Consider the following 17,339-nt stretch of genomic DNA (forward strand, 5'->3'; position numbering starts at 1 on the left):
AGAACTTATGAGTGAGCTCCAACTGAATGAAATGAATCTGTGCACCGAAAGTGACATTTTCATAGCACTGACAGTGAAATGTGAACTGAAAGGTTTGCCAAGCAAACAAAACATTTTGCTGTTGAAATGAATGAATGAAGATGTTTGTAATTTTCACAGGGTGAAGCTTGTCAACTTGCTGCAGCATACAGAGGAGATTTCAGACTCTGCAGTGGAGATGGATGAGCATAAGTAGAGCTCAGTATTAGAGCAACTCTGTTGCCCATTAATATTTAATAGTTTGCTGCTCTGGGTAGCAAGAACAGAGTGGAAGAGAGAGAAGTATGTCAGTCTCATTAAAGTGATATAGCATGTTTAGAGCACATTGGGATGGCTCTGATCATTTGCAGAGATTTCACTTCTTCTGAAAAGCTTATCATGAAAGGTTTCAAGACTATGATCCTTTTATGCTTTTTGGAGTTATTCAACAGTATATCATGTGAATTTGTAATATTAGATAGTGGATCTCTGGGATCTCATTTTGCTCATGGTTATAACACAACTTGATAACAACAAAACAGGCTCAATATAAGTGGCAATAAGGGGCTCTGTAATCACTTACCTTTGTGAGTTCTTGTGCACGGTGTTTATTTGAAGACACAGGATTAACAGCTGTAATAAGAGTGGACATCAAAATGATTCAGATATTTAATTGAAACATAATAAGTGTAGCCTCTTTATTGAGTGTGATCCCATTCCTTTAAATAGACACTCTGGTGTTGCCAGATTTCCATTACCTCATTCAGCAATATGCCTCCAAGACAAGACAAGACAAGACATGTCCGCTCTGTTGCAGCCCTTTTTACGACATGTTAAATCTGCTGCACAGCCACAGTTCTGTTCAGTCAGCTCTGCATCTTTTTCATGTAGGTGGTGAGGTGTCCACTCACAGCACTTTGCGGAGGGGTAGCGGTGGGCGTGTCGCACACCTCCAGGACCGTGACAGCGGCTACACTGAAAGCCCAGTAAAACTGATGAGGCTGACCAAGGGCGTGTCAATTTCTTTGCCGTCCTCTCCTCTTCTCCCTCGGCAGGCTGACATAGTCCCCTCCCCGTCATGCATGAAGTTCACAGGTGGGTTAAACTGAAATGGTAATAAAAACCAAACTCATTGTGAGCAGCTGAGAGTGACAAGAAGCTGTGCATCAGGGAATAACTGCAACGAGAACAGAACGTTTTCATGGCTTTGCCTTGACTAACAGAGAGCTTCTGTGTGTTCAGCTGTACCATAAATGTGACAGCAAATACGAGAGCGTACAGACTGTGCCCCCCCAGGGCCTGAAGCCATGTGACAGATTGTCAGAGTAAATGATTGAACAAGATAACTCAAGGCAAGGAACCCCAATAAGATGGATTGATTTTAAAGCATTATATTAGTTTGGATCCATGAAGTCATGATCAAAGACAACTAGCTTTTTTTTTTTTTTTGACATTTTTACACCACATGTGCTAAAAGAAACTCAAAACAACATACGTCATATGCTTCACATGTACTGGAGGCAGGAGATGTGGTCATTACAAGTGTGACATGATACTTTAACCTTCACAAATAAACGTGGAAATCCCTCCTACCTGGTTTCAAGTCGTTCACAACAAAATTAATTACTCTCTTCACCCTCATTAAAAACTCCAAAATTAATGAATATGCAAATGTTGTTAATTTAAAAAGCTTTGACTGCTGAACAGAAGATCTCCTACTTCACTAAAAAAAATTCCATGCGCCGTTTATGTTCTCTGGAGGTTTCAGGTTTTCGCATCACACTATACATTGCATACTGGACCGTGATTTCTCTCCACACTAGTTTGGATGTCACAAAACGTGTGTTAACATCACACGTGTTAAAGGTGAGCGAAGACAAGCTTTCAAGAGACCAGTTACTCTGATTTAATTTTATAGCTTCTTCTAGAGTTGGTCAAATTTAGCATTTTCTACAAAGTACAGACTGCTTCTTGAATATTTCATCATTTTGTCAGAATTTTTTTTGCCATATTCATGTGCACATCACTCATTAAAACAGTAAAAATCACAAGATGGTATGTAGTTTTGTAACTCATACCAAATAAAGTGTGTGCAAGTTTAAGGAAATATAAAGTTATTTTAAAATTTAATTATCTGAAAGAAGAAATTTCCTCACAGTTCGATCTATGCAGTGCTTTTTTAAAGTGAGCTTTTCATCCATCAGACCTTCATCAGAGCTTACACAAAATGTAATCATCTTTAAAAAGAATACTGAAACTTATGTGTCATTTTTTTAATCAAGTAAGCGCTCATAATTGTTGAATGTAAAGAAAATGAACTCCATGTTTACCTGGTTGGGCTACACCTGGAAAAAAACACTAGGTGGCAGTGCCCTGCAGGAAGTGCGGCCATTCAGAAAAAGGTCCTCTTACATTTCATTGCATCCAGCATTCACCTTGTTTTTCCCCTGTACACAGAACAAACATGACAAGGAAAAACACAGAAACTAAAAAAATATACAGCCATGGTAGTCGTGCAAAATAAAACATCAGGCTGTATGTTAGACTGCACAGACTGAGTGTTCCTGAGTCGGTCCACATGTATGATTCAAACACCGAGTAACCTTGAATGTAAAAACTCAGCACATTTCAGTGTTCGCAGTGATCTTCTATGAATGATCTTCTAAAGACTCGGCGCTTCCAAGAACCCCCAGCTGTTATTGCATAAATTGAGACACACCCACACACATCAGTATGAGTTCACTGCTGTCCCTGCCATCACTCCCTCTCTCTCTCTCTCTCTCTCACACACACACACATTAGCAATGTTAATATATTATAGATAAACACCCACGGTGCAGTGAATATTGTACTGTTTGCATGCGTGGCTCACACTATGTACATACTGCTTTATACTCCTGGGACACAATTCAAATTCTACACCACAGATCTCATCTTGGGTCTTGGGAGGCTTAATCGCTCTCTCTCTCTCTCTCTCTCTCTGTCTCTCTCTCTCTCTCTCTCTCTCACTTTCTTTCATATCCCTCCTCATCTCCACCCTCTATCCCTCACTCCCTCCCACCCCGCCTGCTCTCCCTCCCTCTCCCGTCTCCCTCCTCGCTGTGGCCAAAGGACGGGTAAGGAGGCTGGAATATGTGGATGGCTCTTCCAGTGCGAGAGAACCTCTTGTCTTTGCCTCGTGCCGTGGCAAGGCAGACCGCAGAGGTGAGAACGGGAGCATGTGGGCGTGCGTTTAGCATCATGTCAGTTTTTCAGGTATTGATCAAGGAAGCTGAATGAGAATGAACATTGTCGAGGTGAGGGGAGAATGAGTGATGAGACAGAAGCGAAAGTGAGTGCTTGCTTGTGTTTTAGTTACATCTAAAAGGCTCTGCACGAAGTTTTCCCTTTTAGCTGTGTGTGTGGGGACAGTGATGTCTGTGTAGTCCTCAGTGTGTTATGGAGTGGCTTTGTTTTATCGCAGTTTCTCCTGAGTCTTTGCCCTGACTTTTCTGCATGCTGTTTGTACTGTTAAGGTTAAATTAAAACAATAATGTTGTAAGTACCCGCATCTCAACCAGCCTTCTTTGTGTTTTTGACCAGAGGGCTACCCTTAGGCTAAACAGATTTTATGAGAAATCTTTCATCCCGGTTGCCAGGCACCTCTCAGCTTCCCGTTTCCAATGGCAACTGCTAGGTGGTTTGATGAATAGTACTGGACATTCAGTGTGTCCTCATGTTACTCCAGATTGGCTATCAGTGCTCTGCTGACTAAATGCAAAGTTTTCTCTCCTCCCCCTCTCTCAAATACACATCCACCCTTCCTACCCAAGTCTTCAGCAGCTTTTCAGGCTGTGAAGTGAAAAGAGTATTGACAAAGGCTATCACTGGGGCGCTTTGTGGAACAAATGTTACCAGGGCTGGCTCTCAAAATTGACCTTGATCCTCTCAAGGCTAGGCTTGTGTTCGACCACAATTGAATGTGGGAGCGATAATGATGCACCTTCAAAAGAAGAGAGAGAGCCAGCAAGACAGAATGAGAGAGAACCAGTGTAGGGAGTGCGAAAATGAATGTGATGTCTAAACGCAGAGATGTTTGTGAGGAGGAGTGAGCTGTTCCTGTAATCCGTGATGTCCTGTCATCCTGTTAATATGCCTACTCAATATGCATGTTACTCAGCTGATAACAGTACATAAGTGAGGTGTGAGAACGGAGGAATGTATTGCTCAGCTGGTTAAAGCGCAGAGATGTGAAGCCTGCTAAAGCCTTACTCTGCAGAGGTGAGCGTGGATCCTAGAGGAACCGGGGTTGGAGGTCAAAGCTTGAGGGAGCCTTAAACAGTGATAAATGAATGCAGCACATGGCCTGTGTCAGCCAATCTCTCCAGGAGCAACAATGAAGGCAGAGCCAAGGCACTCCTTCTTTCTGCTCTAGAGTCGACACGAAGCTCATTGAAATTCACAACCCGTCTCCTAACCAAGAGCACCTGGCAGGCGTGTGCATAGGCAAACTCACAACCTCACACAACCTCTTGCTGCTGCCTCAGCCCTGGACTGGAAAGCCACTGTCTGTGCATTCATAATCAGGGCAGCTGGGGCTGTGCTGACCTGTGGATGCATGCGTTTTGCTCAGTCCACTAGCAGTGCTGCTGGGTGGGAGCCTTATAAAGCGAGCTGAGCTAAAACGAGTGAGTCACACAGATGACAGTCTCATCTGGTCGTCCATTTTTCTATTTGCTTATTAATCTGTGCGTCCTGAATGTGCGTGTCTTCCAGATTTCCACGTGGAGCCCCAGCTGGGCTCCTCCTTTTCTACCCAGGAACTGATGACCAGACTATGCTTCTTATTGGGAGACGTAACGCCCGGCACTGATAGCTCCCCTATGGAGGACAGGAGGGAAAAGAAGGTAGGGCAGAATATTGATTTAGTGGCCCTTGGCTGTCTGTCATATATAAAACACTATGGACGGTTTATGAAAAAGCCTTGCGTTTTTAGCCCTCTCGCTTGCCACCAGGATGTTTCTTCTTTAAACAACTAAAGATTATTTCCTAAAGACTAACTTACTGTTTTCAATGTGTTTTCAAATTTCAGTTGTGTGCAAGGAAACACTGGGTTAAATACTGTGTGTGATTTGAGCACACAAATCCCGCTGGAAAAATGGATCGATATATACTTTGAAACACTATTAATCGTGCTTCTGTGTGTCCACTGAGCTGTTTTTTTTATGCTTAGTGCCCTGTTACATTAACTCTACAGTATGAGTTATTGTATGTGCTTATGTTGCTCCATCGCTATGCCTTTGTATTGCTCAGCCTTGGCCCATTTTCTCAGCCTCATTCCACCACCTGAGCTCCAGATTCAGTCAGTTTCATAGAGATAGTGAGGCTCATATGAGGAATGTGGGTTGTCCTGGCTAAGATAGATGAGGCTCTGGTATAAAGGGAATAACACTGAGCTGTTTCAACCCTGCTGCCTGGTCTCCCTACAGTCTCTGTGTTGCAGAAATGTTGCATCAGTAATGAGGAGACCTGAAATGCACGTGATCAAACTACAAGAATCAGGAATATAAGTGAAATACTATTTTTTTCTTCTTTGAAAGCATGTGCATTTACACTCCCGATGTTGTGAAAATATTTTGAGCTCTTTGAACGTTTCATATGCCTCTTCTACCGCTGCCTTTATTGGTAAATTGCCTCATACATGCATAGACGTAAATGTCAGCGGTGATTTAAAAATGTGACATATGTGAAAAAGTGATGTTTTCCTCCTTTAAGAAGCCTCCAAAGATAATAAGAGTGAAAGCAAGTCTAAACAAAATTTTTATCTAATAAGTTAAATAAAAATATGATTAGTTCAATATATAGTGTAGTTGTACTCGTCATTATGTATATGTCTTGAAAAGTGGATTAAGAAAAGTCTTCTTCAATAGATTTAATACTGCTGAGATGGATCTCTGATAGCTGCAAAATTCTCTCTGCTCTTTTCTACCTGACTCTACTTTTGCAGTTTTTTTTCCCACCATGAGGGCTTACTGTGTTCAAAAAGCACTTTGTATTTTGTTCTGCTGCAGAGCTTTACATGCAGTTTCTCCATGTTGCTATCCAAAGCACACACATCGCTACCTCCAAAAAGCAACTGAAGCACGTCCTTTTAACACAGTAACGCACTCTGTCATGGCGCCTCCATCCAATGTCAGAGCTCCCATTTCCTGATACTTGCATACAATGTGAGATCTGTAATTTGAACTAGTGCAGTCATTTAGGCAGTGTGATGCTGTGCGTTGATCAGTAGTGGGAGTGAAAAGAAACAGTACTGCAGAGTAGAATATATTCCATTCCAAGTAAAATTCCTGTATTCAAAATTTTTCTTAAGGAAAAGTACAAAATATAACCATCTAAATAAGCTTGAAGTTCCAAAAGTAAAAGCACTCGTTTTGCAGAATGGCCTTTTTCAGATTAGTGGTGCCAATTATAACTACCTCATAAAGTACAGGGTTGCCTAATCAATAATAACACACCCTAACTTTTTAATTGACCTGTATGTTAAATTAATTATCTAAAGTAAGTAGAATTACATAGCACAATATTTGCTTCCAAAATGGAGTGGATGAAGATGAAGTCAAGTAGAAGTATAAAATAGTAAAAAAGTACACTCACCTCATAGCTGTACTTGAGTAAATGTACTTAGTTTCTTTAACCACTGATGCTCGTTAGACTTCCCATGCTTGAAATACATGCTGGCACCAGTGAGAAATGTTCACATTTCTTTTCATCTCTGTGAAATCAGCCGTGTGTGGAACAGAATGTGCATACAGTTAATGTCTACACAGCCAGCCGTCATCATGAAAAACTGCAAAAATGACAGCCAGGATGAAAAAAAAATGGAATTATCATTTCATTTCCCATCTGTGTGCACACAAGTATACTCAGTCACAAACACACAAAACAGTGTGCGTGATGACAAACACTGTCATGCAGAGTGAAGGGCTGTCAGAAAGGGAGGCAACTGACACTGTTAAATCACTATATTTTTTTAAAACAGATGAGTATCACTTAGGTATGCTATTTTAACTTCATGCCAGTTTTGCATCTTGGTCATGTGTCGCCATCTGTCTGCTTTCCCTTTTCCAGTGTGATACCTCTGCCCAGGGGGGGAGTCCCAGCTCCACTCTGACCTGCAGCACTGCCTCCCCCTGTTCAGAGAGTCCCTCTTCCACCCTGAGCACCAGTGCTGGAGGCCAGCCTTTGTCCCAGCCTTTATCTTTGCCTTCACCGCACTGCAGCTCCAGCACCAGCCCCAGTGGAACCCTCTCCAGTCCTGTACCCAGCCCTGCCCCTTGTCCTGCTCCTGGATCTGTTACGGGGAGCAGCCCTGGGCCTCCTTCTCAAAGCCCGACCTCCACTCTGGAGAGCAAGGATAGTGGAATCATAGGTGAGAGATCCTGGCAAGGTTTACAAATTATGTCTGTCCGTATTGTGTGAGCTATGATTGGTTTTCTCACTAGGTGAAGCATGTTCAATGCATAAGCTGAGCCATTACTGCATTACTGGAAGCAAAAATAAAAATTTGAGCTAAAAAACATGTGCGACCTGTTTAACTCAGTGTGGAACCACTTACCTTATCAGAAACCTCAAAATCTGACTGATGTCACAAAAAGCCACACCTTCCATAATGGTGACAGGAAGTTACATGCCACATTACCACGTTGTTTTTCGAGTGTGTACCCCTACCCCATAGTTAGTTTCCCTACGTAGCCTGTGCCACTTCAGCCTCAAGGCTTCAGCTCCCTCCTGTCAAAACTGGGACACTGCTGTCTTTGTTGCTTATGGGTCTGATTCTTCTAAAATAGGACACTTTTTGTCCCTAAATAGAGTTTGTATTTATAGTTAAATACAAAAGTGCAAAGGGATCATCAAGTACAGTAAAACACGTTGACTGATGAGTTTTGAATGTGCCACTGATAAAAAACGCGTATTTTATTCATGATTGAGTAAATGCGGTTTGTTGAAGTTGAAGATAACACAAAATTTTGGGTGTAGTTTTCATAAGCCAACGTCAACTGAAAAATGTAAGTCAGCAATTGCACACCATATGTTCTTTTTTTGCGTGCCTTACCTAACACATATTTCCTTGGTGCGGCTCAGCGACCATCACTAGTTCCTCCGAGAATGAGGAGCGCAGCGCCTCCAGTGAGGTTCTGACTAAGGATGAAGGCCTGGGGGGTGGTGCTGGTGTAATGGGCCATGCAAGTGAGGACCGCCATCCCGGGCCAACCAGGGACAATCTGACTGCTCAACCAGATGAGGCCTTACCTAGGACTGACATCATGGAGCCCAGGACTCCACCAGCACCGAAAAGACCCCTTCCACAGCACCACATACACAACACGTCCTCCCTTGTGATGCCTCGTCCAAATTCTGTTGCAGGTACGTTTCACCTGTTATTTTAGGTTTAAATGAATAACTTGACATTTTGGATGCTATGCTTCACTTTTAGAGTGTCATTAGAAGATCAATATCACTGTCATATCTGTCTGTTCAACATGAAGCTGGACCAAGCAACTCGTTAGCTAAGCTAAAGACTGTTTAAAGAGCAGCTAGTCTGGCTTGGTTTAAAGGGAACAAAATTGGCCTACCAGCTCCTCTAAAGCTCACATATCAATGTGTTATATTTCCAGGAAGTCAGTGCTGCTGGCCTGGAAATAGTCCCACACACAACCACCCATAAAACCATTATGTGCCCTTTGTACACTTCCTTTTTTGTATGAATTAAATGAACAAAATGTAACGCGTTAATTAGTGAGCTATTGAGTGAGCTGCTAAAGCTTCCATTATTTTGCTGATGAAGTAGCTTAATGAGAGTATGACTGTGACAGCTGTGACCCGGGTGATTAATTAACACACTGATAAATATTGATTGAGTGACAAACTGATAGAATTTGATTGGTGAATTGCCGCTTTCCAACTCTCCATCCGATACGGAGAAGAGCGTCATTTGCAAGATCTCTGTCACGTCGAACTTAACTGCACCACGTGTTGGCGTTCTACTTACCACTGAGGCTGGATGCACACAGCGAGCAGTACCAGTTAAATGTCCTGGGAGGCCTTCAGTTGTCATAAAAATACCCCCCTCCCTCTCCAGTCACGATCTTTGCTAGAGCACTAGGCTCTTTTTCCTCCCTTAGATGTCAGTTCATTTGTGGTGGGAGCAAAAGAAGAGATTCCCCAAGGAGTGGATTCACAGTAATGCCTGCCAGTTTTTTCTGTCAGCTGGTGCTTTCATTTAGGCATTCTTGATGAGATTTAGAATAAAGATGAAGGGAGCCACATAGTACTGTAGCTGCTAGAATTTTACTCTGCATTCATGAAATATTAGACCAATAGAGTAATGGCAAACATGTAATTTAGGATATACTTTATAGCAGGACACAAAAGGTAAGATTAAACTTGCACTATTCCCACATGGAAAATGTAGTTGTTATAGTAGTAGTAGTAGTATAAAATATTGTCAGTCTACAACAAAGAAAAACAGGTTCCAGTTAAGAATAAAATGAATGGTTTTGTAACCATCCAAAACCATTTTGCTCCACTAGTTGAATTTTTAAGAAAGTAAGATGTGTTGTGTATAATGAAAATGTAGCCTATCCAATACATTTTATACGCAAAACAGCGACAAAAAGAAAAAAACAGATGAATATACAATCTGAGAATATTCCATATTGCATATGTTCAGGTCTAATTTTGCAATTACACAGTGAATAATTTAAAGTCTTGAATAGATGGAGGCCACAGCACATTATGTGACCATGTGGACTGTGCGTGTTGCTCACTGTCTGTTCGCATTAACGTCCTCATATTCAGAATTTACTGGACGGATGGAAGTAGCCCATTTTCTCACAGTTTCCTGAGATACCTGCTGATTGTTGCAAGCACAGGTATACAAAAAGTCCAAGACGGTTTGAAGAGTCAGTACCAGTTACCTGCTTCATCACCCCCCCAGTGGGCTGAATCTGGGGCCATTTTCACAGAAAGCATTGTGCAGTGTGATGGCTGTCAGCCTTTTTCCTTTGTGAACAAGCCAGAGGACCAAGATGCACAGTAGCTGCATTAACTGCAGATATGGTTCGCAGTGTTGTCCATGCTTTCATTATGTGTTTCTGGTTTTTAAATTAGTGAACATGTTGAAGGTCTTTACTATGCTAGCTGTCACAGTCGACTGGAATAAAAGAGAAATGGAGCATTTTTGATAATGAGAATGTTTAGACAGTTAGATAGCAGCATTGATACCGTTATATCTGTCTATTAAATGTAAGGCTGCAGCCCGCACATGGTTAGCTTAACTTAGCCAAAAGACTGGAAACAGCGAAACAACCAGTCTGACTCTGTTTCCTACCTTTGTGTTAAGCTATGCTAACCAGTAGCCTTACATTTAACCAATAGATAAAATACTGGTATTGATATTGTCATCTAGTTCTCTGTCGTAAAACATATAAGGGTATTTCCCAAAATGTCAAACTGTTACTTTAAGGTTGAATAGCCTCTTAAGAATAGGTGCTAGATGGGTTGCTCGTGATGAAGGCGTTCTGTGGCAGATGCTATCAGGGATGCTGGGGGCTTGGGCCAGTGCTTTGGACTTGACCTTTAATGTGACAAATGATCAGCAGGGGTTGTAGGATAATCAAGTACGCTGTTGACAGCAGGGAACCTAAAGGTAGGCATTGAGTGTGGGATAGAGAGTGCGATAGGTGACGGTGAACAGGGTCCCCTCAGGCTGGACTTTCGGGCTGGCCTGGTGTCCCGTGTGTCAAATATGACTGAAAACATGTCTTGACTCTTCAGCTTTCACTGTATTCTCAGCCCATTCAGCCATTTGACCTAGCTGTCTTTAGTCAGCAGTCTTTCTCATCCCACCCCACACCTCGTTCACACTGTTCTGCTGCAGACTGTTCTTCATCCTCTCACTGTGGATCTTCTTTCAATCCTCAGTTCTTCTCTTCAGCTCTTCTTTGACAATTATAGTAATTTCCTCCATGTCCTTCATCCTAAAAGCGGTCTTCTACCTGCCGAAAGGGATTTCGTGATCTCAGTGTTCCGTGGTTTATTATTTGCTCGTCCCCCATCTGTTTTCTTCATCATAATTGCGGTGTTCAAGCTGTGATTGACTTGTTTTGCATCAGAGGGCCCCTCATTGTCCACTGGGTGCTCCACCAAACAGGTTCCATTACAAATTCTAATGTGGCCGCAGCAGCTTTCACCCACACGCTCGCACAGACGCTGCACGATGATGGACACATACACATGCTAGATGTTTCATGTTTCCGAAAGGGTAGTAGGACGCTATGTACCAATGTCACAAAACAAAGTTCAGTGTGTCTCACTCCCTTTTCTAAATAAAGAAGAAGGGCTGTCGGACCATGCATCACACATGTCATCAAAATATGAAATGTGTTAACCGAGTACAAGTGTATTTCTTGTTGTGTGGCTCAAGTCCAGGTGTAAAACTGATTTGGTGATCTTTCGAGACGAAGGATGTTGTTGGCCAGCATCTTACGGCTGTGACTGTAATTGCTGCTTTAGAACTTTAAGCCCATGACGGCTCAGAGATGCGGTGCTGCTCCCTCGGATGCTCTGAGATTACCAGTGACTGCATTTAACATATATAGTGCATGATTATTAATGTGGGTTCGTCATCTGTCCAGGGGCTGAACCTTCTTGTCCACTGCCCATTTGAATGGTCTATCTACAGTATTTTATAGATGATTGCAGTGTGACTCAGGCCGTTTTTTTCATCCCACTTTCAAAGGATTAGAGGCAGCAGTAATGCCAGATTTTCAGATTTCACAGAGGGTTTTTTTTTTTAATACATTAAAGCAATGAATGAATTTAATGGACCTGTCTTTACCTGAGAAAACAAACTCTTAAAATAACAATAGCTTCTCTGTTAGATTAATTTTCGATGCAGTATTTTTTGCAGTAATACTATATATTTGAATTCTCATGCTATTTACTACAATGTATCCTTCTTTATATACAACCTACCCATAAAGCATCAACACTTCCGGTTGCAGTGACTGTAATCTAGTTAGCTGCCTCCATGCATGGATTCATAAGCTACTTGGATTAGATGCCCCTTCATTAACAGAGAGAATATGAGCCAGAAACAGCATAAAACTGGACCATCAGAACAGAGGTTGCTGACCTTTTTTTGTATCAACTAATACAATAACAAATGACAGAATGATATTGTTCTCTAGGGAGGTCTTCTTGTAAACCAAGCTACATTTAATACGGAAAAGTGTTTACATCCATCTCTGTTCTGTCTCCCAGGTAAAGCCTGGCCACGATGAAATAAAGGCAAAAACTGGCAAAACAAGAGTACAGCAAATAAATAACAACAAAAAATGATAAGCTGTAATACAGTTCAGTTAAACAGCCCTGAAACAAATTCAGCATTTTTAAAAAGTTTTGGTCATATTCCTTTATTTGTTATGATTTAAATGGTTAAATGATCTATGGACTGTTTTTAGATTGTTAGTCCGAGTGATGTTCTTAGTGCTGAGCTGTAATATATAAAAATCCCTTTATGATAACTTGTCTACAACAACAACAACAAATAAAATGGTCAAAAAGTGACAATAGTATTGAATCTACACCTCACTGACACGGTGTGGTGATTTGGATTGTTTTTCAGTGTACAGCGTTTTCTGTTTTTTGTCACTCTTTGTTTTGGTGTATGACGATATGCTCTGTTAACATAAATAGATCTCTGCAGAAGAGCAAAGTTAAGAACCAGCTGATTGCACAAACTCAATTTCGTTATTTTTCAGAAGAGCCTGGACTAAAGACTGAGAAATGTCTTAAAAACTGCAGAAAGTGAGCCTGGCTGACCTGTAATCTCTGTAGTGCGAGTGGGTTGATGGATAGGATGAATGTGGGCGTAAACAAGTCTTTCTTTTTGTTTCTTGCCCTTCTGCACAACATGTTCTTTATTTCATTTATCATGTTGGCTTTTATGTGGCTTATTTAGTCATCAGAAGGATGTGTCTAATCCTGTTATCGACAGCTGATGCTTTGAGTTTTTGTTTTTTTGGCTTTTTTTTTTTTTTTTTTTGCATTACAGCCGGCGATGATTTTTCACTGATTATCACCAATTTGGCGTCCTGATGTGTGAGACAGTATGAAACACTTGGTCATTTCAGACTCATGTTATCTTGAGCTTACACGCGTGAGATGAGTTGTTTTCTGTTCCTCTCTCTTCTCTCCTCAAGGGCACTGAGCATTTATCATTGAGAGTAACAACTGTTTATGTCTCACATCTCCATGGATACAATAATTGACTCGAGCAATGATTTTGACACTTGTGTGGTATGCATGTGTGTCTTTGCACATTTCCTGCATCTCTCTCTCTCTCTCTCTCACACCCTCAGTTTGTTCCCCTGCCGCTCTCTCTTTACAGCAACCAGTTCTACTCGGCTGGAGGATTTGAGTTATCTGGACAACCAAAGGGCTGCTGGACACAGGGGTTCCGTCCGTAAACACAACACAGCTGGACGCACAAATGATGACTCCAAAGGTATTTTGTGGCTTAACCTCTGGGTGAAATCAGTGTGTAAATATAGCTTGGCACAGAAACATCTGCAGACCTGACTTTGCCCAATGTCACCGCTTAAGTTACATGTAGTCATCCATTCTCATATAGCTTAGGCTCTGTCCTCTCACTTCGTCCAGGGAGATTGGTGCCATTCAAACAAAGCGACATCATGCTAAAACCGCTGCTGTTTGAAGTCCCCGGCATTACCACAGAAACACCTTTTGTCGGCCGGGATTGGCTCTTCACACGTCTGGAGGAGGTCCTGAGAAAAACGAGCACCTGTGAGGGACGCGGTGCTGTCGTGGTTGGTAACGCAGGCTCCGGCAAGACTGCTATCATCTGGCGCCTGGTGACCCTCAGCTGTCATGGCATGCGCACGCCACAGGGAGGTCCCAGCATCCCTCACAGCCCCGGCTCGTCCCCTAAATGTAAGACTTCTTTCTTTACTCACAGCAGTGCAATTTGTTTTTGTGTGCATCTCAAAGCATTAGTACAACAACACAACGGAATGCTAAAAGAATTCGTGCATCCTCCAGTATGCTCCTACGAAGTCAGATATTTGTAAGATACTGGAAGAAATATCACTTTTTGGGAAGGAGTTGGTAACTGGGTCACGCACTCTTCTTTCAAGTTCTCCCCTGAGGTTTCTCTGCTGATTGCAGTTGTGTAAGAGGACTGAGATTGTTGGGGGTTTTTTCATAGCATGACTGGCACTGGACCTGTTTTTTTTTGTTCTGGAGAACAGAGAACATCTCATACAACCACGATTTTCTACATTACACTAAAACTGCAGGTTGGATGCTGTGAAGTGCTGGTGATTTTTTTAATAAAATGTGAACAGTAAGAAAAGGCACAAGCACAACTTCTAGTAAGAAGCATTGTTAAGATTGCAGGCTGAGGGAAAGCAGTGCAGAAAAAGCAAAACTAAACTAGTGTTCAGGAAGAATACAAAGCCATTCATTTTTCAGCATCATTGCATTATTCATTGATATGTGTGCTGTATGTTGTCATTTTGATTTTAGTTTGACAGAGGGTATAACATGAGCACTTGTGCTACCATCTAATGTGGTTTTGCTTACAGATGCATTAATTAATTGCAGCAGTTTAATTAACTGAGAATTGTGTGACTTCACTCCTGACATTCCTCTACTTGCCCCTGAGACTTCATCTAACGGGTATAAATGGCAGCACTCGCTTTGTTTTTGCTGCTTTGTGCTCTGTTCAGGTGGGGATAAGCAGGGAAAAGCAGCCTGCAAACAGCCAGCTGATTCCCAACCCAACCAGTGTGCTGCTGTGGGAGCAAGCGATAGCACAGCACAGGGGAAGGAGGCTGTCAGATGCCTAGCTGCTAAGGTAGCTCAAAACTCACATGTGCACACACTCTTAAAGCAGTGGCATTTTGGGAAATGCACTTATTTGATTTGCTGCAGAGTATAAGTTACATTAATACTGGTGACTGTCTCAGAGCTCAGAGTGGTATCAAGCATACATACCGAAATGTTGAACAATACCTTTGTATCTTACACTGCTTCTGAGTCTTCACCTAATTTTAATGCAAAGCTCAAAACCAAATCTTAACCACCAAACAAACCTTAGAAGAAGTAAGTGCTTAACAAATTGTCCACCTTTTAGTCCAAGGACTAGAATAAAGAAAAAAAAACTTGGTTTGGTCCTCACAAAAATACAAGGATACATACCCATTCACACACACATAACCACACAATGTACTTCTGTATAACAGTTCTTGTTATTTATACTGTTGCTGAGCAGGATACTGACTCGCCTGCAGTTATAACAGGAAAAAAAGGAGGAAATTATATTTACATTATAGAAATGCCACTAATTTTAGCTTCTTGTTTTGATTGCCCTGGAATTACTTTCCTGCACTTCCCTCACCGGATTTGTGAATATGGTGACATAAAACAGCACCATAAACAGGACTGTAGGGAGTTAGAACTGTTAGGAGCAATTCAGAGTGATCAACACACATCAGAGTTGTTTGTTTCTTGCAACAAGTTACGCGGCTGCACATTTGTAAAACAAGAACATGTAGAACATGCTGCTGATTGTATCACACAGATGACATGGAAGCTTCTAAATTTACTAACTTGGCGTCAATAAGAGTTTCCATGGGAACTAGTCAGGCTACTTGTGATGGTGGAGATGTTCGCTCAGAAGTAAAATCATTGATAACCACCAGGATGGACTAAGATTGACTTGTTTAAACCTTTTAAAGCCACGAATGAATAAGTGAATGCTATTGAAAATGTATATTTTTCTTTAAAAATGCACTTAGAGTTTACAGTTGATTACTATTACTCTTCCAGTAAAACAGATTCCGTTTATCTTCAGCATCTCTCAGCTGCCTCTGTGATTTCTGCACATTTCTGGGTTCATAACCTGGTGTTGCTTTTATCCCTTATGATATTAGTGTGAGATATTGTTTCTCCTCCTATTTCATGTCTTCTTTAGGGATATGAACAGATAATGCACTCGTACAATTTACCACACACCACACAACTTCTTTTCAGAGTCATTACTCAGTCAAGTGAAACACAGAAACATACGCCCACTGCTACAGTCAGCTGACCTCACTGTTTACAGTGATGGCAGGATTTCCATAAGTAAATAAATTTCCATAAGTTAGTTCTGAAATCACAGAAAATGTGCTCATTATAATGTTGCTCATATTTGTCAGATTTGCACTTTCTTTTATCACTAGCAAAGTAATTCAGACGGTTCTTGTTCCTACAGTGTAAACAGGAACTGCTGTAGTCAGAGAAGCTTGACTTTTTCTTTTAATTCTGATTGGCCAAAAGACATCCTGCAATGTTTATCTTCAGGAACCTTTAACCAGTTTTTACCAGATTAGTTGTGCTTAGACTTCATGTTACAATTCTGAAGACTCCATAGCACCATGTGTGACTTAACATTAGATGGAAGGCGACAAGCTGAAGTCTGCAAAATGACCAAGAGGCCATTTCAGATTTTTTTTCTCAGTAGCTTTTCTCAGAGACATTTTGGAACAACTTGAAAACATTCATGTAGGGCTCTTACCATTAAATATTACCTGCTTTTAAAGAAAAAGCTGACTTTTACTGTCAAAAGTAAGTAACACTTTTTATTTAGAGCTGACTACTTTCACTTTTGCATATTTTTTTAGCTTTTCACCTGTTGCTTTCTCCTGACAGGTGGTGGCCTACCATTTCTGTCAGGCTGACAACACCTACACCTGCCTGGTGCCAGAATTTGTGCACAGTATCGCCGCCCTGTTGGCCAGAGCGCCACAGCTCGCCCCATACAGAGAGCTGCTGGTGCAAGAGCCTCACATACAAAACACACTCAGCCTGCGATCCTGTGTTCAAGACCCTATCGCTGCTTTCCGAAAGGGTGTCCTCGAGCCAATAGCCAGCCTACGCAAGGGTAATAAAAAATGTACACACACACATACACTGTAAGACAAATGTGAAATTCAACTTTAAAGACCTCTTAAAATTTAAAGTAGGATCAGTTTTAAGGTGGAAAACTGTCTGCTTCCCTCACATTGCAATTAGGAAGCCTGCTGCCATCTCCTGTGTGAAATAGCCCATTAATGGCTCTATGATGGGCCCATAGATTATTTTCCCTAGTTAAGGTCAATGATTTGTAGAGTGTGAAACAGATGTTAAGTCATTTACATAGGGAAATGATGAGTGTTATTTTTGCCCTGCTGAATCATCAGCATCCCACAGGATTTCAAGGTCACAAAGTA

The 17,339-nt window shown here is 41.6% G+C and overlaps 1 protein-coding gene across 5 annotated transcripts in view; it reads left to right on the top strand.

The window, feature by feature from the left end:
* LOC124060346 (protein TANC1-like) overlaps positions 1-17,339 on the top strand; it is a 33,729-nt gene that overhangs the window by 1,663 nt on the left and 14,727 nt on the right. For 2 of the 5 annotated variants that reach the window (XM_046391224.1, XM_046391217.1), the window contains exons 3-11: positions 910-1,113; positions 3,130-3,222; positions 4,774-4,904; positions 7,129-7,429; positions 8,143-8,424; positions 13,454-13,570; positions 13,726-14,016; positions 14,814-14,941; positions 16,780-17,011. In XM_046391224.1, the coding sequence (XP_046247180.1) occupies positions 910-1,113; positions 3,130-3,222; positions 4,774-4,904; positions 7,129-7,429; positions 8,143-8,424; positions 13,454-13,570; positions 13,726-14,016; positions 14,814-14,941; positions 16,780-17,011 (1,779 nt within the window). Of the gene's footprint in view, positions 1-159; positions 322-909; positions 1,114-3,129; positions 3,223-3,248; positions 4,686-4,773; positions 4,905-7,128; positions 7,430-8,142; positions 8,425-13,453; positions 13,571-13,725; positions 14,017-14,813; positions 14,942-16,779; positions 17,012-17,339 lie in introns of those variants that run through there. The other 3 variants (XM_046391240.1, XM_046391233.1, XM_046391249.1) reach the window with 3 other exon arrangements.

This window comes from Scatophagus argus, chromosome 1 (genome assembly GCF_020382885.2).
Source record: "Scatophagus argus isolate fScaArg1 chromosome 1, fScaArg1.pri, whole genome shotgun sequence".
Classification (NCBI taxonomy): Eukaryota; Metazoa; Chordata; class Actinopteri; family Scatophagidae; genus Scatophagus; species Scatophagus argus.